Raw genomic sequence first — 24,508 nt, forward strand, 5'->3', positions numbered from 1 at the left:
CGGGTGGGTGTTTACAAGACCTAGCAGCATCCCCGAGCTGCATCGTTTTTGCAGGGCTGCATTTCCTCAGCATCTTTGAGGACAGGTTACATTTGCACCCTGCACCAGCAGCCTCGAGCAGTCATTTTTCCATCAAGATGGAAAGATGAAATAAGACTCGAGCTATTAATAAGCAGCAAGCTAAAAAATCTGCCAATAATCCCGGCAATGACTGATGGCTGCTGTTCTCCATCTGTGCCAGCACCATCCGAATCCTTGGGAGCAGCAGAACTGGCTGCACATGCAGTGCCAGCATATGGTAAATTAGCACAAGGGACCTTCCCGAGCCTGTCCCCTTAATGACACCCACTCGCCACCGCGCTGCCTCCCTCCTTTCCTCCAGGCAGAGCCCCCCAAAGAGGGGAATATTTCTGGAAGAGTTAAGAATAAACTAGGGAAAAGGCTAAAAATTGTTTACTCACCATTTTAATACTGCCAACAACTACAACAGATTGAAACTGTACACGTGACAAAGTGGGAAAAGAGTCTCGATGCGATGGTTCAGCAAAGGAATGTACTGACTGGTTATGAACATTACTACAGTAAAAAACAAACAGGGATTTGGCACCACATATACAAAGTAAAGGCATGCTGTCAATACAGTTTAGAAGTCTCTGAACAGAAAAGGCCATGGTAAATGCAGAACGAGGTGCACCCTTTACAAAATTGCCCACTGGTTTAGACCAAAAAGCGCACAGGAATCCAAGTGGCTGAGTTAGTAGCTCTGTAGCAGCACTTATTTTCCATCCAGTTTGCAGCTCCGCGTTTCACCTCTCCAGCCCAGGTACACATTCCCCAAGCAGCTGGTTTTCCACTTACCACGCCAGTATAAATCCCAATTTTGATATCAGCATAAACCATGTTCGCCCCCAACTACAAGCTAGAAAGACCTTTTTTTTTTTTAATCCTTCTACAGAAGCTTCTTGCAGAAGCCCATGGTAGTTGTAGCAGGATGGTAACAAATTACACATCAGAAAAAGCCGAAGCTATCACCATAAGAGCTCTAAGGATCCGTTAAGTAGTTGCAGAAATATTAAATTCTGACCATACCAAGTGTTAAAAACAAAGAGTTCCTTCTAAGAGGAATACTTTCTGCATGATCTGGTCACATGTGCATAGTTAAGTGATTTTTATTTTTGGATTTTTTTGATTTTATTTTTAAAACAAGATTTGTTTGCAAAGAAATAAAATTTAGTAAAGTTATAGTTTTCTTGATGGGAAAAAAAACCCTTAAAAACAGACTAGTGGTGGGCTGTTAACCAAAGAAAGAGAGAAAGCTACATATTGAAGGCCTGGAATCCAGCACCTCAACTTCACAACAGCTGTACACATTCGAGAGCAACGTCATCCAAACGACGCCCGGATGATCTAGTCACACTAACAGTTGTTCCACTTTGATCTAACTTCATCCCATATCAATAAAAAAGGTCCCTAATACAGAAGATTGTGCTAAAGAATGCAACGATTCCGCATGCTGCTTGCGCTTCCCTGCTCCTGTTCATGCTTGCGGCTGTCCCCACGAGGCAGCAGAGTGGGGGTCTCCCAACGCCACGCGTCGAAGCTGGAACGAGAGCGGGGAGCGTTAGCGCGGGCGGGTGGCAGCGCGGCGCGCCGGCTCCGCGCGGCTCCGCTTTACCTCCTTCCCACGGCCCTCCTCAGTAGAGCCCGCATTCCTTCAGGTTGTTCTTGATGATCACGTCCGTGACGGCGTCGAACACGAACTGCACGTTCTTGGTGTCGGTGGCACAGGTGAAGTGTGTGTAGATCTCCTTGGTGTCTTTTCTTCGGTTCAGGTCTTCAAACTGACACTGGATGTATGCAGCCGCTTCCTCGTACGTGTTGGAGCCTGAAAAAGATTAGATCCCTTACTTGGGCCAGCGGCTCACAGCAGAGAGTTTTGACACAGATCTTTTAAGCACATATTAAGCTGCTTGCAACCATCTGCCTTATCCAGCTCCAAACCCAAATCCACCATTAACCCTTTCAGGTAAATCTCAAATCTATTCCCAGCTTCCGGCCTGAACAGTGACCTTGGACAAGTCATCTGCTACGGCAACGCGCCGACTTCTCCCCACTGCAGCCTCCCTGCCCAGAGATGGGAATTAGCATCTTGGAAAACATCTGGGAGATCTAAAAGGGAATGCTGTGTAGTGGGAACATCATATACCAGCAACACTTCAAGCTAGAAGCCTGCAGCTCACATTAGAAGAATTTAGAAAAGAATCTAAAATCAAGTTTAATTAAAGTATGGTCCTGATAAGATGTAGAAAGCAGAGTGATCGCAAATGAAATATCTGTGCTATCCACATTCCAGTCTACAAAGCACAGGAACAAATGCTGTTCTGAACAGCAGACATGCAAAAGCACATCCCTGCTGAGAAATGGCACTATCAGCTAACTGGAGAGCCCCAAAATAAACCAAACTAAAGGAAACGAGGAGGAAGACAAGCTTTTAAGTTATCTTAGATTGCGTAGGCTTTAACTGACTCATTTCTGGTCCTGGCAACACAAAAAAACGCAGTTCCCTCAGTCCAGCCTCACCTGTGTACTCTGGATAGCAGATTGTTAGTGGGCTTTTCTTGATCTTTTCTTCAAACAGGTCCTTCTTGTTCAAGAAGAGAATGATTGACGTGTCTGTAAACCATTTGTTGTTACAGATGCTGTCAAACAGTTTCATGCTCTCATGCATCCGGTTCTAAAAGGCGAAAGGAGAACAGAGATGCATCACTGAGGCTGCTAGGGGAGGGTGGCCTGGGGGGGAAGCACCGGTTTTGCTTTTTATTACAAAAGCCAACAGAGTCAAGTGTCAGTGCTGAGACACAGACCAAGCGGATGGGCTGAAGCGGCTCCCAAGCTCGCTCGTCCCGAGCGCGACGCGGCCGGGCTGCAGCGGCTCCTCGGGCACCTACCATCTCCTCGTCCTCGGCCAGGACGAGGTCGTAATCGCTGAGGGCCACGCAGAAGATGATGGCTGTCACCCCCTCGAAGCAGTGGATCCACTTCTTCCTCTCCGAGCGCTGGCCGCCCACATCGAACATCCTAGGAGAGGCAGAGGAAGCATCTCAGAGGCTTTGGGGACCCCCTCCCCGGCACCACCCTGTGCTCCAGGGCATGGAGAAGCCTCACTCATCAACACACATTTTCAAACAAGCAGGGGGTAGGGGGAGACAGATACACGACTTCCACCAGCAAGGCCAAATGCTCATATTCTCACATCTGACATGTCAGAAGGACTCAGAGTAGATCTTTATATTATTATTTATATATATATATATATATATATTTATTTTTAAGAACAATTCCAACAGGAAGAACTAGAGGTTCACGTGTGTCACTATCCCAAAGACTGCTGATTCCCTGGGGCATTTCTCCTTCGTTCCCAGGCTCCTATTTCCTTAGCAACAATCTATTTGCTTGCCTGGACTCCGAACACCTACTCATCAGCAGCTCTTCCAGGTAATTAAATCTGGGCCTGCCAAGGGATTATCCGGAACACGCTACCTGCACGCTACTGTTAGGATCCAGAGAAGAACTGATGAGGTTAAGCAACAGTTATGTACTAAAAAAGGAAAGCGTAGAGACTTCATAAAGAATTAGAAAACTTGCATTTCTGCCCCCTCTCCCCCAAATTAAAGCAAGTTTCTTGGAGAGTTACAGCTGAAGCATGTGGAGGATCAGCAGTATTCCTGACTACATTCTGATGGGCTGTGACTTGATTTAATTAAGTCGGATACAAGTCAACGTCCAGGAGCTGGGAAAATCATCAACATCAATTTGTTATCAAAGCAGATGGGCAAGAGAGAAACTTCCCAGCGTGGTCACAAGTAATTCAACTTAATATCCCAGGCAAGGGAGCCAGGAGGGCAGCTCAGCTAACTCCAATCTTCTGGTTAAGATAAACCATCCCAACGGACTGCAGCAGGAAAGAGGAAAATCCATGTGAAGTTACAGGCTAGCCACTTCCCTTGTATTATTTGCCATTATCCTCCGCTGTTCGTGCGGAGACATCTGGAAAGAAACAGCATCCTGCACAACTCTGCTCATCCAAATTGGAGTCACAGTGACATTAAGGCTACCTCAACCTGTTCTTAACACCCAAGATTTAACATCGAGGCTTCTGCTCCAGGTAAGACGGCAGCTTCAGGGCTTCGGATGCATCGGTGCTTCCCTGTGTGGGGAAGATCCCTCCTCAACTCCTCCCTCAGCCCCTCCGGGCAGCCTTGGGAAAGGGCAATTCTCTCCTTTGCTAGGAGGGATGTAATCATTTCGCTTGAAATGAAGGGTGAAGAGGGATGAAACAGAGGACACCCGTTACCTCCAGCTCACCCCTCCATTTGTCAGACACGATGCTTTTCAAGCAGCACTGCAGCTGGAAACACTAATCCCAGTACATGAGGATGGAAGAGAAGTTTCCCCCAGACTCACCAGCCACTACAAATAGCCCTTGATGCAAAGCACTTGAGCGTTTTCTGGTTAAGCAATTCACAATTTACACTTCAGAAGCCAAAACGCTACTGTTCTCCCCCAAAAAGCGTGCAAACAGATGAGGTTTGATGAGCAACACTCAGATTTCGCTGAAATGAAACAGAATTTTGCTATGGCAAAATCTGTTTCAAACTATTTTCAAACACAAGCTGGAAATAAGTAAACAAATACTTATTTAAAGGCCTTGAGCAATAAAGGCTTGAAAACATTGCTAGAGGGGAGGATAACTGGCCCGGGACAGGGACACTTTGGTTTCCTGTCTCCACGCCCAGCAAACAGGGCTCCAGGCTCTGCATGGGGAGCGCGCTCGGGATCCGCAGCGAGGGTTTTCCAAGGAGCAGCTCGAGGGGAGCAGAGCTAAACCGCGTGCTAGTAGCTGCTAGATAAGTTAGAGGGAACTCCACAAGTGACACTTAAGGACACTGCCAAGGCCAGGCTTAATCGCCAAACCCTTTAGGACTGGGCTTTGCATGCAGAGAGGGAGGACGGCCAAGTCCCAGGCTCAGCCCAGGGCCTGGGCCACTCCTGCACATCCCAGGGAGGACTTTGTCCTCCACGGCAAAGGAAGGGGTGAAATCCAAAACTCCAAAGCCAGCCAGTGTCCTTTTAGTAGGGTTTGGCTCCTGGAAACAAGCAGGCGAGTACCTGTGTGCGTGATCCCAACACAAAAGCGGCTGGAAAGAACAGAAGAAGGCAAATAAAAGTCAAAGTGGGAGCTGCAGCGAGCGCCGCCGCCACCGAGCGGGTTTAGGGACGGTTCAGACGGGGGGTTTCGCGGCGCAGGGGTGGAACCGGCTGCCCCCAGGCACTGAAGAAACCGCTGCAGCGCCCGGGACAGCGGTGCCCTTCACTCACTTGAAGTAGAGGTCCTTGAAGGTGAAGTGAGTCTCCACGATGCCCGTCGTCTTGACTCTGGTGCGCAGCACATCCTGCTGAGTCGGGATATAGGTCGGCTGGGATATTCTATCCAAGTCATTGAGGTAACTAAACCGAAAGAGACAACACAGGGAGCGCTTTTTTTAGTCCGTGTGCTCGCCATGAATCTTTTATAAACTGCAGAAGAAAGTCACCACGAAATTCATTCACCTTGGCCACGCGGTACGGATCTCAAACAGCCCACACCTGCCCCATTCCAGGGTTTTTTCCTGTCACCTTGTGGCTTTGCTGGGAAGAGCAAAGGGAGCGACGTCTAACAACGGGATAGCACAACAGGGAGGGACTGCGGATGCAGGAGCCCTGCCAAGCCCAGTACGTCTGGGGGCAATCTGAAGTCATCGAGGTCTCTTGCATCGAAGCACAAGGTAATAAACCCACCGTGTTGCTCATGGCGGCCACGGAGACCCCCCAGCTCAGCCCAATGTCCCCTCCGAGGTTGGGCTCACGGCACCAGAGCGCCACACGTCACCCATGAGCGAGCTGTAAATCCTACTCTAACTCCCTTCCGTTAAGGTCTTCTGCTTCCACGGAGCGAGAACGTTCCTTAATCCTAGTGCATTTGGAAGGGACTGCCAGCAAGCACCGGCTCCTCATGCCCAACAGGGTTATTCCCGACCGCTCTGGCCCTGTCGGCACCAGGAATGTTTTAACTCTCCATACTGCAGAGCTGTGAGATTCTGTTGACTCTTCAGGCCAAAGACACCAGCAGATGTTTGAAAAACACAGACCTATTTTCTGAATCCCAGGAGGATCCAAACCCTCCTTCCCATCTCCTGCCTTGCAGAGAGCAGCTTATCTCAAAGAGCCGGTGTTCGCAGGGGGTTTTAGCCTATAGCTCACACTTGGGATCGGTTTTAGTTTCAGTTTGGTAAAGCCTGCATCAGTTCAGAAATATTTCTGCTGAGGAAATAACACACCCAGTTTTTCTTCTCCTATCAGTATTAATTTAGCTAGAGCGACTGGCTGCAAATGTATTTCAGCCACGCACTGCAGCACAACCACCCTAGCAACAAAACACTCTGGAAAAACAAAACCAAGAACACTACAGCCCAGAAAGCAAAGAAATGAGCTCGACCACAGCATTAACGGTGAGCACCAAGGCCTGCTTGTTCAGAAGCTCATGGGGGAGACGGAAGCACTGCCCAAAAACCAAACCCGCGACTTTTAGCGGTTTGCCTTTGCGACAGCCCCGATCGCCTACGTGATGGATGTGGGAGCTGTGAATGATCTCTCTGCAGTTGTCAGCTCTCAGCATCAGGAGCCTGGACTGTGAAACTGTGTAAAACTGCTCAAGTCTTTTTAAGCAGCTACCAAGGAGTGACCAGACCCAGGCAAGCTCCATCAGGTGGATTTTTAAGCGCCCGGCGGACGCTTGCACAGCGAGCGGGGAACAAGGTGCATCAGATGAGGCCGAGCGCCACCCGCAAGGTCCCTTAGCAAGAAAAACACCCTCAGCCAAATTAATTCCAGGAAGATGAGGGATAAATAAATAAGAAATTCTATGAAAAGGACTAAGCAGTTGGTGTACAGGGGTTTTTTGGGTACCCAAAGAGCTACTCGATGCTTCCTCATGCTTTAATGCCACGGTGCAAGACAACCTTGCAAAATTGTTTTACGCCCTAGAAATTACAGTTTGAGCACACACACAAAAAAGTGCTGACAGAAAAGCCTAGCTCATGTTTGCCTTAGTGACCCTCCAAGGTTTTCCAGGACATCCTGAGCCAGGGCTGGCACTGCTTCAGTTCCTCCCTGGGCAAGGATTTGTGGTGCCAGGCGGCTCCGAAAACCATTGGCTTCCAAATACCCTGAGAGGGGACCGATTTCTCCCTGCTCCGCTGAGAAACCCCGACGGCAGCAGCAGGACATCCTGGAGCAGAGCAGGGAACGCAGCTCCCCTCCTCCACGGCCGGCCGCGGTATTTTCCTAACAATTCGCTCCCTTTCCTTTAAATGCTGGGGAAAAAAAAATGCTTTCAAGGCCAGAAACAGCCCAGAGCTCCAAGCGATTTGCACAAAACACTTATTATGAAAGTCCCTGCCAAAAGGGCTGGCACTACAGCCCGAGGGGACAGCAAACAAAAGCCAGGGAGCCAGGACAAGCAGCAGGTTTGGGCATCCAGGTGGGCTCTATTTTCTCCCCCCGAACACGATGCTTTCCAGGAAGATTATCCAAAGAGCACGGGCCAGGCCGGAGCCGCGAGCAGCCACGGGTGGTTCCCACGGAGGTTGATCCGAGTCTTCCTGCAGCAAGAAGCAGAGAGCTGCAGCCCGGGGGAAGCTCCTATCTAAATATTAAGAGATCCGCTTCCTTCCCGGGAGCCTGTGTTCCTCTTTCCCCTCAGGCCTAGCTGGATTTTGGCAGGTGACATTAAGCAAACCTGAAAAGGAGGTATTTGAGCAGCATCTCCAGGAAGAGGGAGCATAGAGCGTCACCTTTGGTCATTTGAATGCTCATTTGGTCCAGGAGAACCTAAAACCTCCAGCTGGGATCTCAAGCTGATGCTACTCAAAGGGGAAAACCCAAGGAAGCACCGGGATCCAAGCGAGAGGGCCAAGCCCTGCAAGCTTTTACTTGAAAGCAGAGAGCAGAAAAAAACCCAAACCTAGATTTCTGTGTGTTGTTTCACCCAGCATCACGAGTGTCAGGGAATCGGGCCAAATCTGCCACGTGGGAGCGAGACGAGACGCGCCAGGAGAGAGAACAGTTTGTCAGGAAGTGCCAGTGCCTGCGATCACCCACGGCACCCGCAGGCCTGCATTAACCCTGCATAAGTAGCAACACCAGCAAGTGAGATAACTTAAGAGCATTATCTACTTACCTACATTTCCAAACATCTTTTTATTTTTGTGCTTTGCAGCTAATAACGTGAGAACCGTGCTAGAGATGAGGGCAGAGGGCCCTTTTCTCAAAGGGCAGTTAAAGAGGGCGAAGCTGCAGCAGTGCAAGGAAAATACGGATGTTTGGGACGTGACACCGCCAGCCGGTGGCACAGCCGGGACGGCAGCGTGAAGCTGGCTGCTTCCTGCTCGCCCGCAAGCACCGGGAACCGGCCACGTTTCTCCACCGGGAAACTCGGTTCCTTGGGAAGCGGGAGGAAGCGCGCGGAGCTCGCAGGACTCGTCATCCCGACGGGCGTCACCACTCGGTCCCCTGAGCTCGGGCAGTGCCAAGGCAGGGCAGGAGGTGGCTCTCGGCCGCCGCGGGGCCGCGCGTGGGTCACAGCGTGGGTCACGGCACCTCCTTTCCGCGCGCCATCGCCCCGCGGTCCCACGCGGAGGGGGAGCAGCGCTCGCTGCCATGCTCGTTTCCCAGCTGAATTCCAGCTGAGAAAAGCAGCAGTTTGGAACGGGGCATAAACCTACGGGATGCCAAGACGGGGCTTTCAGGCCTGTTTGGGAGAGGAGTCGAAAGGAGGCAGGAAGGGGAACAGCCCTAGGAAAATCATGCAAAAAGCTGGCACCGGGAGGAGGCCTGTACAACCGCAGCCTTTCAGCACGGACACGGGAAGCGAGGGAGGAATGGGTGAAAATAAGGCAGGTCGTGGCCAAGAAGAGAGCTGTGCCGTGCCGGTCTGACACCAGCCTGCCACAACGGCTCTCTGCAGCACCTGGGTCTGCTCATATTGGTACCAGTGTTGGGACACAAGGAATAAAGTGTCTGGGATTCGGTATTTGAAAGGCAGCAGGATGGAGCGGGCACCCACTAAACTTATTTCCTCCCTCTCTCCACAGACTGACCCCTTTCTGCCCCATTTCTTCCAGACTGCCTTCCTCCTGGTCCTGACGCTCTCCAAGCTAACCAAGACCAACCCAAGGAGCTTCCTCCATCTCAGGGCTTCCTCCTCTGGCTCCCACCTATCTCATTCCTATATCTGCTTTCTGCCTTCAATCTTTTCCTTGAGGAGCCCTTAATCTTTGCTTCTCCACCACCACCTTTTCCTTAAGTCCATTCTCTCAGTCATTTCCCCTCCTCACACATCTTTTTTCCTTTAAAATCTGAAGTTTCTTCCTTGCACGGTGCAAAGACACCCAAGGGGCTGAGAAAGCCTCCTGCTGTCAACTCAGTTACCTTGATCTCGACTCACGATAGTCTGCCAATCTGCTACAATTTTAGAGAAATTCTTTCTTAATTTCTGGTTAAAAATACTCTCTGTACAGGGAGAACCTGCAGATAAGTGAGCCGTGACACATTTGTGGTTTCTTTATACAGCACTTCCCATAATTTTCCAATTGTTACAGCAGTTGTTACGGCAAAAACTGTGTGAATATTAGTTTGCCACTATTAGGAGATTCCCCCAGTAAAAATTGCAACTCCTGGCAAATTTGGTGTTTTAACTAGACACCGTTTCAGGAGTCCGACTTCCCTCTGTTCTACTCCTTCCTTCCTAGGGATAAACAGAGGCCACGCAGCTTGTCCTCTGCTGTAACGGTTTGTTTTACTGCAAGCAGAGAAACCGTTCTTCCACTAAAAACAGATCTGCCTAGTGACAAAATAAGGAATGTGCTCTTTCCAGGGTGCAGGCAGGAGAAACAGTAAGAGGGACCTTAGTCCGCTGAAGCACAAAGTGATTGAGAACCACATCCTGGTGAAAAAGCAGACTCGTTCTGGGCGAGCACCTTTGTCAGGGAAATACCCGGCTTGTTTCCTGGCGTACGGGGCCTTGGTGAACTCTGGCATGTTTTTATGGTTTCTTAATGTATTTGTTACTGGTTTCTTCCTGCGTTTGTTAACGGTTCCTTACTATGAGGCCGAGTCGTTGAGCTGATATTCCCTGGATCTGCTGAAGCAGGCCTGGACCCCTCCGTCTCTCCACAGGCGCTTAATGACGCCGGCCAGCTCGGCGGTCATGACGCCCTCCTCGGCGCTCCCGGCCAGCACGAAGAGCTGCCGGGCATCGTCCTGCGGGAGCAAGGGGAAAGTCAGGATCCACCGGCGCTTCCACCCCGGCACGGCGGGGCTGAGCCCCAGCACCCGTCCCAGCGGTGCCGGACACCGTTTCCCCAGCACGGCCCAGCGCAGCGGGCAGCGCCGGCACCAGAAATACAAGTTTCAGTAATGTGAAAACGCCCGTGTGACAATTGCTCTGGAACACAGGAGTTTGCACGAAAGCCTATGCTTTATTAGGGATTAATGAAATAACTATAGTGTAAAGAATAGTTTTAAATGGAAAAGCTTTATTACAGCACAGTGTTGTACACTGTGGGAGCAAGGAAAGTTTCCATTTGGAATCAAAATTGGGATTATCACAGGTTTAAAGCTTTGATAAATTGGGCTTTGTTTCAACAACTATCAGCACCAAAGGAGGCAGTGATTTCTTAATAAGGCATTTCCCTATGAGATGGGATAGACTCCGATCAGGCTTTGAGTATTTTAGCCCTAGAGCAGGAGAGATTCTTCCCAGAAATCTTAGTATAGGGCCATATCTTCCTGTAAATTCCCATTCAAGATTTAATTGGTTCAGCTTAAAGATCAGGGCTTTGAATCCCTCCAAGCACTGACGTCAGAGGCCAAGAAAATTACACAAAAACTGAATATTTTGTTAAAAACTCAAAGAGCTTGGACTTAAGTCGTTTTTATTTGGGGGAAAGCAAAGCTGCTAAATGTCTCATCTATAATCTCAGTAAAATAATCCACAGTGTCCTAGTAAAACATTACAGATTAAAGGTCTTCCACTACCACATCTTTCCAGAAAGGTATTTCCACTATGAGGATGACTAACTGAATTTCTAGGATATATTAACATAATTCACAGCACAGGCTTGGAGGAAGGGAAACAAGTGAAATACTTACAGCTCTGGCAACTTCCCCAAAGTCTATCTTTAGCCTTCCCATGGCCCGGATGATCGCAATAATGGACTGGATAGTATTGCTGTAGACAACCACTTTATACTGTTTGCATTCTTCCTCCGAATAGCCGTCCTCGTGAATAATCCTAGAAATAAAAAACCCCCAAGTAGTCATTTCCAAGGGAACGACGAAGGACCCCGCAGATTTCTTATTTTATGTTGCCCAAAAAGGGCAGTTGGGACAGCTGCACTTTCACTTACTTCATCTGCTTCACGATGGTGCTTTTACCAGACTCTCCAGCACCTGAAAAGCACAAAAAAGGCAGGTTAAAAAAAAATAAATGGGACAAGGACTTGTCTACTAGCCTGTATATCACCTCTCAATTCAGCTGCAGCCCAAGGGCCCCTAAAGCTAAGCACATAAACACCATCTGCTTCTAGGTACCATTCCCCAGCTGTGCAAGGTACAAACATTACTCTTAAATGACCAGGGGAAGGCAGGGCCAGCAGAGAGGAGCTCAGGAGCACAAGGACCCTGCTCTGCACCTCCAGGTAAAGCAGTTGAGGACGTTAAGTCTGGCATGGCGACAGCAAAGGGAGAGCCCCTTAACCCACCGTGGGCATTCCCTTAGCGCGGAGCACGATGATTCAAACCAACGTTTCTGATTCTCCGTGGAAAACCAGGCACATTCCCATGAGCTCCTACTCCGGCGTTGTGGTAACGGCACCGGTATCTCCCCGCCGGCAGGGCAGATCTTAAAGAACTGCAGCCAAATTCAACCAAGGTGCCTGTCTAGACTTGAAGCGGCAGCTAAGCAGCCTGTGAATCAGCACCGGGAACATCTGAGACTTGGTTTCCTTCTCCCACCAACACCGGTTCCCAGAGGCAAGTGCTACAACCTGACAACCCCGGGACCTTGGCACACCCGTACACACCCCCCCTGCAACACACAACGCATATTTTAATGGATTAACAGCTTCTGTTCTCTAGCATTTCCCACAACACAAGGGTTGCGTTTCTGGGAAACGGAGGAGACAGAGACGCACGGGTTGAGTTTGGAGATGAGTGCCCGGCCCGGTGAGCACAGGCTGCAGCGCGCGGACACCCCGGAGCCCCTCGGAATGGGGCCAGCCGAGCCCCTGCAGATCAACGGGGCAGCCCTGCCCGTGTGCAGGATGCGAAACTCCGGCCTGGATTTTGCTTCCGAAGCTCGGGGCGCTCACGGGTTTGCCGAGGGCAGCGGTGACGCGCGCGGGCCGCGGGTGGCTCCTTGGGGAGGAGGGACCGCCACGTTACTGGGGCCTCCGCCGAGCGCCCGCGCAGACGCAGGACGTCGATTCCTCGGCTTCACGGAACCGCCAAGAGCTCCCTGCAAACGGGCCTGACCAGGCATCAGCTTGAGGGCTCCGGGGCCCCAAAGGCTCCCTCGAAGCTGCGGGACGGGGTTTCCCAAGGCGCAGGAATGAAGGAAAGCCTGTCTGGATTCCGCAGGGGACACAGGATCCCATTCCCTTCCAACACGAAGGCACCGCACATTCCAGCTGGTAAATCCTGGGATACGCTTTAGTTTATCAAATCAGCAGGGGAAAAAGAGCAGCTTTCTGGAACACAAGCCCTTTCTTCAAGCTGTCACAAATTGCACTGTTGCATGCCAAGTCTTCCCAAATTAATACATTAAAACCATGGAAAAGCTTTCTTTGGGAAGCACAACCTCCCTGAAAGAGTTTCTCAAGCCGCTTGCAAAAGCCCAGGATGACAACACAGCATCCTGGGCACATTCCTGCATCCTTAAACCCGGGAGAGAGCCGACTCCTGGGAAAGAGGCAAACAAGGACTGAAAGCGAAACTACTTCATTAAAAGTATAAATATCAGAATTAATTACCTGTTCTTACTAACTTATGGCATCTGCTACAATATTTCTTAGTAGGACCAATGTTTGGATGACAGGGGCTCAAGCCATCAAAAAGGATGACATTAAAGGAGCCAGAATTGAGGGTTTGGGGGTGGGTTATTCGTTATTCCCACTCGCAGTTGTCAGAGCAGCCTCTCCCTCCTCTGATCGTGCTGGGACCGGATTCGGATTCCTCTTCCTTGGATCCATCTTGGGCAGCAGGACCAGCACGGGGGGTTCAGAGATGGAGCAGGGAGTGCCCTGTGCCTCGGGGTGGGCATCACCCTCGCGTTCTGCGCCAGGATATAAATCCACAAGCAGCGACGCCTTTAGATGCCCATCGTTCAGCTGATGCTTCCAGTTCATTTGTCTCGACAGCCCCCTAAATGACTGTAATTAGTCCAGGCTGCAGCTCAGCAGGTTCCCAGCTTGGCACTGCTCAGGCCAAACCCTTCCCTGCTGCCGAGCCGAACGCTTTGGTTTCTCGACATTTCAATTATTCTCAGGAGTAACTCTGGTCACTTTAATATTTTTCTTCCCTCAAGCCTTAAAATAAAGGCCTTAAAGATACTTCCAGCTCGGCCTCAAACAGAACAGGCCCATAAGCCAGAGCCCATCTTTAAGAGAAGCACCAACGAGGAAGGAGGAGGTAAATTCCAAGCAGGATCCTCCAAACTTCGCCTGGATCTCGGGGAGCACCCACTGGTGACAGTCGCATCCGAACAGCGCGATGCTCCCGGCGGAGGCGGCTCCTAAAGGAAGTTTTATCCAGGTTCCAGCCCCATCTCGGCCTCTGTCCCATGGAGCAGGCAGCTCCTTAAAGAGCCATTTAAACCCCTGACTCCAGCTCCTGCCAGGCTGGCAGCTTCTTAGCAGGGTCTTGGCCAACACCAGGTAACGTCTGGCCCAAATCGCTCAAAAATAAAAGCCTTAATCCCGCTCCGGTCCATCCCCTGAGACGGAGGCGACGTGCTCGTGTACAGCAAAAAGCTTTTGCAGGCTCCGCTCTCGCCGTGCATCTGTTTTGCTCCTCATCTCCCCCATTAGGCCCCAAACCAGGTGCAAAACCATTGCATTTTACTCTTCCTTTCCAAGCGCAGCGCTGACCTCTGCAGACTTCACTCCTGCTCTTTGGCACCTGAGATTTCTCTAAATATTTGCAGCTGCAAGCGCTGGGCAAGCCACTATTTCTCTTTTGCCCCTCCAGGTCACTTGAATAGCTTTAAAGGCTTTGTACAACGAGCCCCATTTCGGGGTCAAATCAACTTGGGAAATGGTGTTCAAACCGCACCCATTCTTCCCTGCCAGGGTCCAGCTCCGGTTATTCTTGATACATGTTTAGAGTTTAAACCTTCAGCCAAGCACCTCCAGTGGGGGGGGAAAAAAAAAAAAAAAAAAGGGAATGTAAATGCCACTGAAGTGCTTTTCCAGCCCACGGAAAGCTGATGCTCAGCATTGGAAATGAACAGGAGCTCGACTGGGTAGTGTTACACCTGACATTGTCAGGGACTCAGCAGGGAAAGCATCGATAAGGAATTAAGAACTGTCAGGAGCTCAAAAATAACAAATAAAATGAAGATAAAAAAACACAAAATAAGACCCTGTATGTTGCAGGGCTCAAAAATATCCAAGGCAGAGCATTATCAGGACATTTTTCCCTGGCAAAACACAGCAAGTCTTTCCTTTCTGCTTGGACTAGGCGGGTCGTGCACAGATCGCGTTTCGTCACGAGAAACCTGGGTTGCCCTAAACAGGGACGTTGTAACTCGGTGGAAAAACTGCTGCTGAAATGCAGCTTCTCCCAAATAAGCAGCAGGGAAGCTGCATTTGCTCAGTTGCTCCAAAGCACCTGCTGTTTCTTGCACCTTCTCTGCAGGGCTTCCCTGCAGCAAGAGCTGGAAACCCCAAGAACTCCCCAGGGCCCTGCAGCGAGCAGTCGCTGCATCTTGATGTGCTCTGCTTGGGAAAAGGGAGAAATAAATAGAGAGGTCAAAGATTGCCCAAATCTTCCCGGAACAGCACCGAAGCTGTTCATTGTTTCAAAGCAACAAGCAATCTTAACTGCTTTTGCTAAAACCAGCTCAAAACTGGATTAATCCGTACTTCAGGTGAGGGTTTTTTCTTCCCAATTAATGGGGAAAAGTCCTGCAGCACGTGAAAGTTTTTAAAGAGCAACCAGGATATTGCTGGAACAAATTCTGAACCAAAACTCAGGAGAGATGCTTGTCATCCTTTAATGCCTATTCCAGGTGCAAGGAAGAGGAAAGTTGAACTGACACGTTCCTCCTTCCCAGCCTCTCGAGGAGGCCGTGCACAGCTTGTAACTGCAGCAACAGCCCCTAGCAGCCTGTATCGGCCTGAGCAGCTCAGCAGGAGTTTGGCAGAAGCTTTGTCAGACCATTCCTGAGCCAGAGCGATGCTGCAGCCTTTGCTGAACTCCAAAACACGCTGGGAGTTGTCGGGGTTTGCAACATCCAACCTCAAGAGGCAGCTCAGGAATAAGGACGCGGGAGCCGGAGGGCCACCGGTGACAACGGCACCGTCCTGCCACACTCCGGTCACCAACACTGCTGAACGTCTGGGCTTCGGTGAGAGGCCGCCTGCAGAATCCAAAGGGATCCTCTCCTCTTTGGCCCCTGTGTTGGGGTGTAACAGCACAACAAAGTTGTCAGGAATCCAGCACTTCACAACACCACGGGGACCACTACGAGCAGCGAGCGTGAGCTATTCCGACACGCAGCAGCCCCAGAGGATGTTATCTCCCTGATAAAGCAGATGTTTCCTTTTGTCAACATTGACTCAGCCTCCCACCCTAGCCCACAAACATGACAACTTCCCTTTACGCACAAACAAGCTCCTAAGACACAATTTTCCAGAGCGCTGCTTGGCTGGCTTGTTTTTGAGTTGAAAAACAGCTCGGGAACACCAAGCACCCTAATGCAGCACTGGCTGCTCTTTTGGAGAGTAACGGAGCCCTCTTTGCTGGGATTGAGGAGATGGATGGTGATTTAATCTGCCTTAAAGAATTAAAGAGCAAGAGAGTTGCCAGAGCTGGCTAAGGATTAGGAAGAGGAGGAAACACTATTGAAATGAGCAACAATGTTATCCCGCGGCCCTCAAAAGTTACGGCTATTGATGGAAAAGTCAAGACGGAGGGGAACTCCTGGGGTCCATGGATTTGCTCTGCAGGACCAACACTGCCGCAGAGGCCAAACGAGAGCTCGAGGGAGACGGTACCTGGAGCCAGCGTCAGCGGAGACGTCACTTGAAGCCGTCGCTGCTCCTAAGGAGGATGAAATAGAAGGATTCGAGGAACACCGTGTTGAAAGGGCAGGTAGGAAAGGTCCCAAGATCCCTGCGACTCAGGCAGGCCAAGCTGGGCTCTTCCTGCTGCCCCACCTGTGGCTGCAACTCACCCAGTTCCTCCTCCTCCATTGCGTTTAGAGGAACGTCCCGCGCGGAAGCGAGGTCGGCCCAGATGCAACAGGGACACGGGGAAAACCTGAAAACGTTTCCAGGGGAAGAAACCAGCACTAACCCCCAGAGGGTAATAATTTACAGCCAGCACTTGGGACCAAAGCAGGAGCTGCACAAAGGGGCCGGGAAGCTGCTCCGGGAGAGCGGCTGCCCCAGGGGGTTTCTCGCCGCGGAGGGAAGCGCCGGGGCCGGCAGCTCTGCCGGGCCAGACAGGCCGAGAGGCTGGGAATTTCCACACGCAGCCTCCACACCCAGTCAGGAGCACTTCGATCTCTGCTCCACGGTGCTTTATCTTCCATAGGAGCCTAATAACAAACTCATATGCAAAGCTGGAGAAAGAGGTAGCTTTAAAGACACCATTCAGCCATCAATCCAGCCGAAAGGATTGTTTGTGCTAGCCAGAAAAATGAATACTTGAACCATAAAACTGCGCGTGACTCGAGCATTAACCTCTCAGTACTTGGACTATGTTTCACGCGTTCCTTTGGTTTGGAGAGGGCTGTTTCTTCCTCTCCAATGCATCTTCATTAGGTCTTTAGCCTCATTTTGCATGAAGGATTTGAACGTCTTAAAGCTGCTAACAAAGATTTTTGACCTGCTGCCTTTAGAATAAATAAATCTTCAAGTACTTGGCACAGAGCTGGCATCTGCACTGGGCAGTGCCAAAGTCAGAGCGCCACCCATCTAGTAAAGAAAAAGAGCCAAGGGGTTTGTGCCAACACCGGGAGCGACCAGGAACCGGTTCAGCATCCGCATTTGAAGGGGGTGTTTTATTGGCACGGAGCGGAATAGCAGCGACAGGCTGGGAAACGCCGAGTTTGAAGCTCCAACTCCAATTCGCACCGGAGTTGGTGGTTAAAACCATCTTGTGACCGTTCTGAACAGGATCTAGCTACACTCGGAAGCGTCACGTCAATCACGACCGAAAACCGGGAAGCACCAGCTCGAGGGAACTCACTGTCGCAAACGAGAACAGCCACGTGCAGATTCTGCTCCCTCCTCAAAAAAACACTAAGGCAAAGCTTGATCTCAACCACCACACACAATTACCCCTTTACAAGCTTGAGGACGACTGTTTGGCAATCCCCGACAGCAGCTGGCGGTGCTCCTCTGTGATCCCTCCTGCACATCATGCTCCATCTCTACATCTACACAACAGCAGTTAAAAAAGGCAATTCCTAAACTGGCTGTTTCAGGTGATGCCACGAGGGTGACAGCATTAAGGAACGCAACAGCCCCAGCTCTAAGGACGCCGCTTTTCACCACTGCTACAATATAATCCCTCAAACAAAGGGAAGTCAAAAGACTCCTTCGCTGCAGCTCAAGCTCCACAGGCAACAGCCGGCGCTCCTGGTGCGCGCCTGTTCTCACAGCTCCTGTACAGCGCGCTGGGGAGCTGTTTAAGCTAATTGCGCCTGTTGTTCAGCTCACAGCGCTCCTGGGCGATGCAGCTCCTGGCAGGTCAAACCAACATCCCTCCCGCTGGCCTCCTGAGAGCCCCTGTCTCACCTCCGGGTTTTTACAGTCGGGCCTGGATTCCACGGAAGCTGGAGGAGCAGCTTGGAGGGCAACACACGTGGCGAATGTGACAGCCACCTCCCCCAGCCTGTTGCGGGTGTCTTCCGAGCGCCACGCTCCGGAGCGGCTCCTGCATCCTCCAAATTCCATACAACAACGATGCTCCAAGTCCAGGCCTCCTCAGGCAGGGATTGTGCAGCTGGATTCTTTCCAAAGGAAGGATTTTTGAGAGAAAGACAAGGTCTGATCTACGCAAGCAAAGCAGCTTTGACATGGGATGGAGGGTGTTTAACCCACCCTCACATTTACTAGCACGGGTTAAAAACCAGACAAGCAAGGGCCAAATGGGAGATTATCAAAGGTCCAGACAAATGGTGAGGCCATGGCAGAAAGAGAAGGACTTGAAGAAGATTTATCAGTTTTCTCTCCTCACTATGAAGGTTTTTTTTTGTGCGACTTGTCTGTTTCTAAAAAACTTAGGTGTCCATTGAATTTGATGCAAGGAGAACAGCCTTGATCTCTTAAAAAAAAAAAAAGACTTATAAAAATAAGGGGCAGAGGAGAAAAGTTTCCCCCGAGGGAAAGCTTCATTCCTTCAAAATAAGGAGCCCTTGGTGGGTAAAACACAAAACTGCGGGAAACCGATTTTCAACGCTACCCAAATCCAAGGATTTGGATTCGGTTTCTCATTTGTTTTTAAAGATAACCTAGTCAGTGGCATGGAAGTAAGGAGAGAAGGTTAAATAAGTCGGACAAGTCACCAAACACCAACTGAGCAAACATGAAATGAGACACATGTATCTGATGTGGCCATTGGGGGTATCGGCGCTGGAACACAAGGTGACAAAAGGCCCCAGGAACAGGGCAGGGGACATCCCAGGAGTCCCCCCACCCGCTTTATAAGGCAGCACTAGCAGAGCAATCAGCACTCGCCACCACAAAGCCCATTCCAAGTCATTAAGAGAGTCATTAGATCAAACATACATGAGGAATAAGAGTTTTACATATTAAAAATAGGAGGAATAGAAAGTGCCTCCCCACCAGCAGCAGCGAGGCTCGTTAGGCAGCTGCTCAAAACTTAAATGAGCTGCAGGGTAATTAGAAAATTCCTCTTCGCAGCACATGCTCCTCTTCCAAGAAAAGTTATTTTGATGTTCTGCCTTTAATGAAACTTGAACGGTGTCCAGAGGGCTCTTGGAGGATAGAATGAAATACCAATTCTCCAGCCGTTCGCTCCATCTGCAGCTTCGTTATATTTCTTCGTTATAGATTGTCTGTCCACGGATGGAGGCAGGAAATCCCACCAAGACGGAGCTTCTTTGAGGCCCGGACGCCTCTGTCCCTCGCCGGGATGGAGGTAGAGATGAGAAGTGCAGGACAAGAAGCCTCCAGGGAGCAGATCCGACCCCTTCAAGCATTTTCCTCTAGAAATCGGGCAGGCTGTTGGGCCATTTTTTTTGCAAAATCCAGATGCCTTGGACATCAAGAGCATCTTTCACAAGCTGAGCTGGAATTCGAGCATTGATTTGATCTCATTAAAAGCATGGATTCGATGCATGCAGTAATTCCCACCGCTTGGCGGTTCCAATCAATTGGGGTATTTATTTTGTCTTAGGAAAGTGTAACTCGGGGCTGACCGCAACCGCTGCGTCCGTGAGAAACCCTTCGCGTGGGCAAGGGTCACGAGGAGACGTCGCCTTCCCCGGAGCTCCAGACACAGCCCGCGGATCGGGAGGGAGAGCAGCTCCCTGCAGGTCCCATGGGCAGATGGAGCACGCGGTGGATCCCGGAGCAAATCTGCTATTTCAGTCCCGGGTATTTTCCCGGTATATATTTTCAGTTTCCTCCAGCTGGGAAGGGGCTGTGGAGCAGCAGGCAGCACTGCAGGACGACGCTAGGACCAAACATGAAGCACGTTCCCTATTTCAGGGCTCTATTTCACCCGTTGAAGAGCATTAAGCAGCTCCACCACTAAAGAGCAGATGGGTCTGACACCCTGATGGTCCTGTGGAGATAACTGTCCAAAGTAAACAGTTGTGCTACCAAAAAACCTACTTCTGTTTGATTGGATAAGCAGAATTTTTACAGTTTCCCCTGATTTGCATCTGCAGGATGCATCTTTCCATGTTTTACCAAAACAGAACCCAGTCTTGCCAGGCAGTGGTACTTGGGAAGGCTTGAGGGATTTGGGGAAGAAAAGAGTGATTCGGAAAGATTCAGGAAAAGCAGAGTTCTCCAGGAGCAGCAGCCTGCAGTCTGCACGGCTGCCTAGGTAGATGCAAGCTCCATTAGAGCAAACTTAAGGTTTAACTTATTTTGCATGAATTAGCAGGAGTGCTTGAACATAATTACACAGAGGATCCAAATCCGGTAAAATTTTAACCGGACGGATAGCGGTGCCTTTTCTGCATGAACAGTTCAATGCTGGATGAGTCCAAACAGCTCCGGCCACGGAAATGCCATTCCGGCCAGGGAAGCGACGCTGCCTGGATTCACACGGGTACAGCCAGGGCTGTCACTCGATGTCACAGCAAGCCCCCCGAGAGGATGAACACGCCAGACAGACACCCTGCGCGCTGCTGGAGAGCAGGGCTGGGAGGAGAGGACACCTCCGCTCAGCAGGAAGAGGCTCTGCGCCCTCCTACGTTGTGCTGGGAAATCCCAGGGGTTTCCAGGCAGGTTGGTGCCTGCGGAGCGGCGTCTTCCCAGAGGCAAAAGCAGAGCAAAGAGGCTGCGTTTAGAGCGAGGACTGCAAAGGGCCTGGGCCACCACAGGGGACCAGGGACCGAGCAGGGCCATCAAACCCAGAGGGCCCCATGACAACAAGCACACGGTGAGTGACAATTATGTAACACAGAAGGGGTTGCTGCGGCCTTGGGCAAGTTGTTATTCAACGTTCAGGTTTCTTTTGTCAAGAAAGAAAAACAAAAAACACAGCAGTTACTTAACAGGCTGCATGGGGAGAGCGAAGCGCTAGGGGGTTATTTGAAACCCTGCAAATACAAACATGATTCCAGGACTGCGGCCCCAACACACGTAACAATCCCAGGGTTACAAGCAAGAGAGACCACCTGAGCACCCGGATAGCCTTCACCATAGAGGAAAAAAAAGGAAAAATTTGAGGAATTTTCCCCTTCCTGAGAAGGGCCTGCAGTGGGATGTATACCCGAAATCCCCTTTTCTTCCTCAGGAAAAAGGAGGATTCTGAATGAGGTGAGGACATACAGTGAAAAGCCTTCAATTCGTTGCTACCTCATCAGGAGCTCCTAACAGCCGGGTCTTAAAACCACCTTTTGTGCAAGCAAAAACTTCCTTAACCTACATAATTCCGTAGAGTGCAAACTAGGCCAGTTACTTCAACGGAGCCAGAGAAGAGCATATGGACTCCTGAAGTCCATACGGAACCAGCGACCCGGTTACACGAACCAGCACATGAACTCTTAACAAGTTGGTGACACGACACAACTTATCCTAGGCATTTTAATACCCTGCTTCAAAGAAAAAGGGCTGAAAACACGGGGGAAAAAAAAAAAAAAAAAAAAAAAAAGTGAACTTTCCCATCAGCTTCTCACTGAAAGGAGCCAAAATCCTACTGCAAATATTTCCTCCCGCAATCCCCTGCGTTGTTCCACCTCCAGATTAACAAGGCTGCGTACGCAGTGAGTACATTTCGGCATGACCCAGTATTCCTCTTAATCGCGGGCAATCATCCGGCTCAGTTTTGAAGCTAGAAAGTCTTGACATTTTAAGTTATTGCACATTATGGCCAAGAACAAACCAGATACGAGAGTCATTTTCCAAATGAGGCAAGATACAGATCGCTGCTTTACGCAGAGAGCAGCGATCCTGACTGCAGTTGTTGCTCATGCCTTTGAAAGCCTCCCTCATGTCTAGGTTAATATGCTTGAAAGTCATTATTGCTTTATCTTTTGCAAATTCCTTCAATTTTACCATTTGCTGATGAGGAGGCCAAGCAGTTTTAGACCCAAAATCTTTGTTGGCTTTTTATGGCCACAAGGAATATCACTCTGTACCTCTCACAAGCAAAAACAAGTTTAAAATTATATATATTCTCCAGATAAGGATCACTTGGAAAGCAGAACTGTTAGTCAACATGTCCCAGTCTGACAGGGAAATTAAATATCATTGTTCCAGTCTCCGTGAACTCAATCTGTCTCCACCTGAAATGGCAAATGTCAAAGTAACAACAACAACAACAAAGACATTAAAAGACAACGACCTACATGACCAGATGGTTCTCCTAAATTTGCACTGCCAGTTCCTTAGCTCACTTGAGGTCAGAGAAACGGAACAGGAATCTGCCCATATCCAGAGCAGTGTTTCCGTGTCCATACCCTGCTCACCACCCAACAAGGGCTTCTCAGCAGGGTGGCTTGTGCGTAGCCCAAATAGGGCAGCCTGTTTGCAATCCTTGCATATTTACCCACGCAGGGAAGCGCAATAAAAAGATAGTTGGCCACTAAAGACCTTATTCCATTCAGACGGCTCTTCCGCTCCTCTCAAAAATGCACAAATGCATTTTGGTTGGAAAAAAAAACCACCAGGGCGCAGAAGTGGCACTTCCTTTCGCAGCTGGTTTGCTGCGCACGCAGAGACCGCCCTGAGGCAGCGACAACGCGCTCAGGTTTTATCTTTCTGGGCTTCTGCAAGCTCGGCAGAACAAGCCCTGCTATGGAAAAGCCAAATTCCAACCTCACTTTTTGTGCTAAGCCAGATGCCCTCACGAGACCTTTATGGTGGCGGCACAAGGCGCAGAGAACCCAGTGCAATCATCACACCCCCCTGCAAAGGACGTTTACATGGGGCAGGTGCCCAGAGAGCCATTTCCAGCCCAAAAAGCCAACTTGCAGATAAAAGGCTTTAATTTTATTACCCCATTCCCAGCAAAGAGCCTGTGCGCCCATACACTGTGTATCCAACCAGCAGCGGGAGGTTTTATAGCCATCTTTGTCACACCAGCGCGGGATGCCCAAAGATGAAAGAAAAGGAGTAATTTCCGCAGGCAGAGCCCGTGGGAAGCGGCACCGTCTCAGCGCTCCCTGCCCTGAGCCCCGGGTCCCTCTCCGCGCTGCCGCACGGCGGAGCCGGCCTCTCCGAACAGCCTCTCCCACTCCGACCTGGCAGCTCCAGGGCCCTTCCCGCAGCTTCCCGAGGTCTCCTGCGGGAATCGCAGCCCAGTCTCTCAATCCTCTGCACTTCTGACATCTTTTGTCACCTCTCTTAACCCGACACCCTCCAAGGAAACCCCTCTGCACCCCCTACCCCCCAACACCCTCCTGCCCCCCCGGACCCCCTCTCCACCCCTTCAGACACTCCCCTCCCCACGACTCGCTCTCCAAAGACCTCTCAGCCTCCCCCGAACCCTCCTCAAGCTCCCCCCGGAGAGCCCTGCCCTCGTGCCACACTCCTCCCCTCTAAAACCCCCTAAACCCTGGGGCTCTGGGACCCCCTGAGCCCTAAGAAGCCCCCATTGCCCTTCCCAGGGGCTTCCTTGCCGGCCACAGGGCCTCCAAACCCCCCCAGCCGGCCCAGCTCCCTGCAAGGCTCCATTGAGCCGCTCAACTCCCCGCCCGCCGCTCGGGAACCCCCGGCCTCCTCTCCCGAGGGCCCTCAGCCCCTTCCAGAGCCCAAACCCTCCTCAGAGGGCGCTAGACTCCCTCGGGCCGCCCCGAACCTCGCCCTGGGAGGCCCCTTGGCGCCCCCAGGGCCCGGATCGCCCCGGCCGAGCCCCGCGGCCCTGGCCCTCCTCACCGAGCAGCAGCAGCTTCACCTCCTTGGCCGCCTTCTCGCCGTCCTCGCGCAGGTTGCGGTCGATCATCTTGCTCCGCTCCACGGCCGCCTTGTCCTCGGCGCTCAGCGTGCAGCCCATGGCGGCGGCGGGAGCGGCGGCCGCCGAGCGCGGCCCACGGGGCGGGAGCGGGGCCGGGGCCGCGCCTCGTCGCTCGCCTCTTCCCTCAGGCCGGGCGGCTCCGTGAGGCGGTTCCGGATATCCGGTGTGGCGACCGTTACCCGCCCGACAACCGCCCCGGGGCGGGGCCGCGCGCGCGGCACGACGGGAAATGTAGTCCGCCCGCCGCCGCGCGGGGCACGCCGGGACTCGTAGTCCGCGCGCGGCATGCGGGGAGTTGGAGGCTGCCCCCACCTCACTTCCGCCTCGGTGCAGCGGTGGGTGACGGGAGTTATAGGGGGGGTAGTCCCTTACTTCCGCCTCGGTGAAGAAGGGCATGACGGGACTTGTAGTCCAATGGACAGAGAAGCGACGCGGGCTGTAGGGCCCCATAGCTGCCCCAGCCCCACAAGCAGCCCCAGCCCCACAAGCAGCCCCAGTGCCAGCCCCATCACATCCCCCAGGC

The 24,508-nt window shown here is 51.3% G+C and overlaps 1 protein-coding gene across 1 annotated transcript; it reads right to left on the reverse strand.

Moving 5' to 3' along the window:
* Positions 1 to 1,682: 1,682 nt before the first annotated feature.
* GNAI3 (G protein subunit alpha i3) lies at positions 1,683 to 24,159 on the reverse strand. The gene is made up of 8 exons (XM_088539793.1): positions 23,907 to 24,159; positions 11,508 to 11,550; positions 11,251 to 11,392; positions 10,202 to 10,359; positions 5,380 to 5,508; positions 2,949 to 3,078; positions 2,581 to 2,734; positions 1,683 to 1,885 (listed from the first exon to the last, which is right to left on the reverse strand). Exons 1-8 carry the CDS (start codon positions 24,022 to 24,024, stop codon positions 1,695 to 1,697), a joined length of 1,065 nt encoding a protein of 354 aa, XP_088395919.1. The 5' UTR covers positions 24,025 to 24,159; the 3' UTR covers positions 1,683 to 1,694.
* Positions 24,160 to 24,508: the final 349 nt, after the last annotated feature.

The sequence above is a fragment of the Tinamus guttatus genome, unplaced genomic scaffold (assembly GCF_059628265.1).
Source record: "Tinamus guttatus ecotype Peru unplaced genomic scaffold, ASM5962826v1 Tinamus_guttatus_pri_ptg000049l, whole genome shotgun sequence".
NCBI lineage: Eukaryota > Metazoa > Chordata > Aves > Tinamiformes > Tinamidae > Tinamus > Tinamus guttatus.

Coding starts and splice junctions, on each gene's coding strand:
- GNAI3 (XM_088539793.1), bottom strand. CDS start 24,024: ATGGGCTGCACGCTGAGCGCCGAGGACAAGGCGGCCGTGGAGCGGAGC. Junction 10,360..11,250: donor TTGGGGAAGTTGCCAGAGCT/GTAAGTATTTCA, acceptor TTGCTCCCGCAG/GACGATGCCCGGCAGCTCTT. Junction 1,886..2,580: donor CTGCTATCCAGAGTACACAG/GTGAGGCTGGAC, acceptor AATCTTTTTCAG/GCTCCAACACGTACGAGGAA.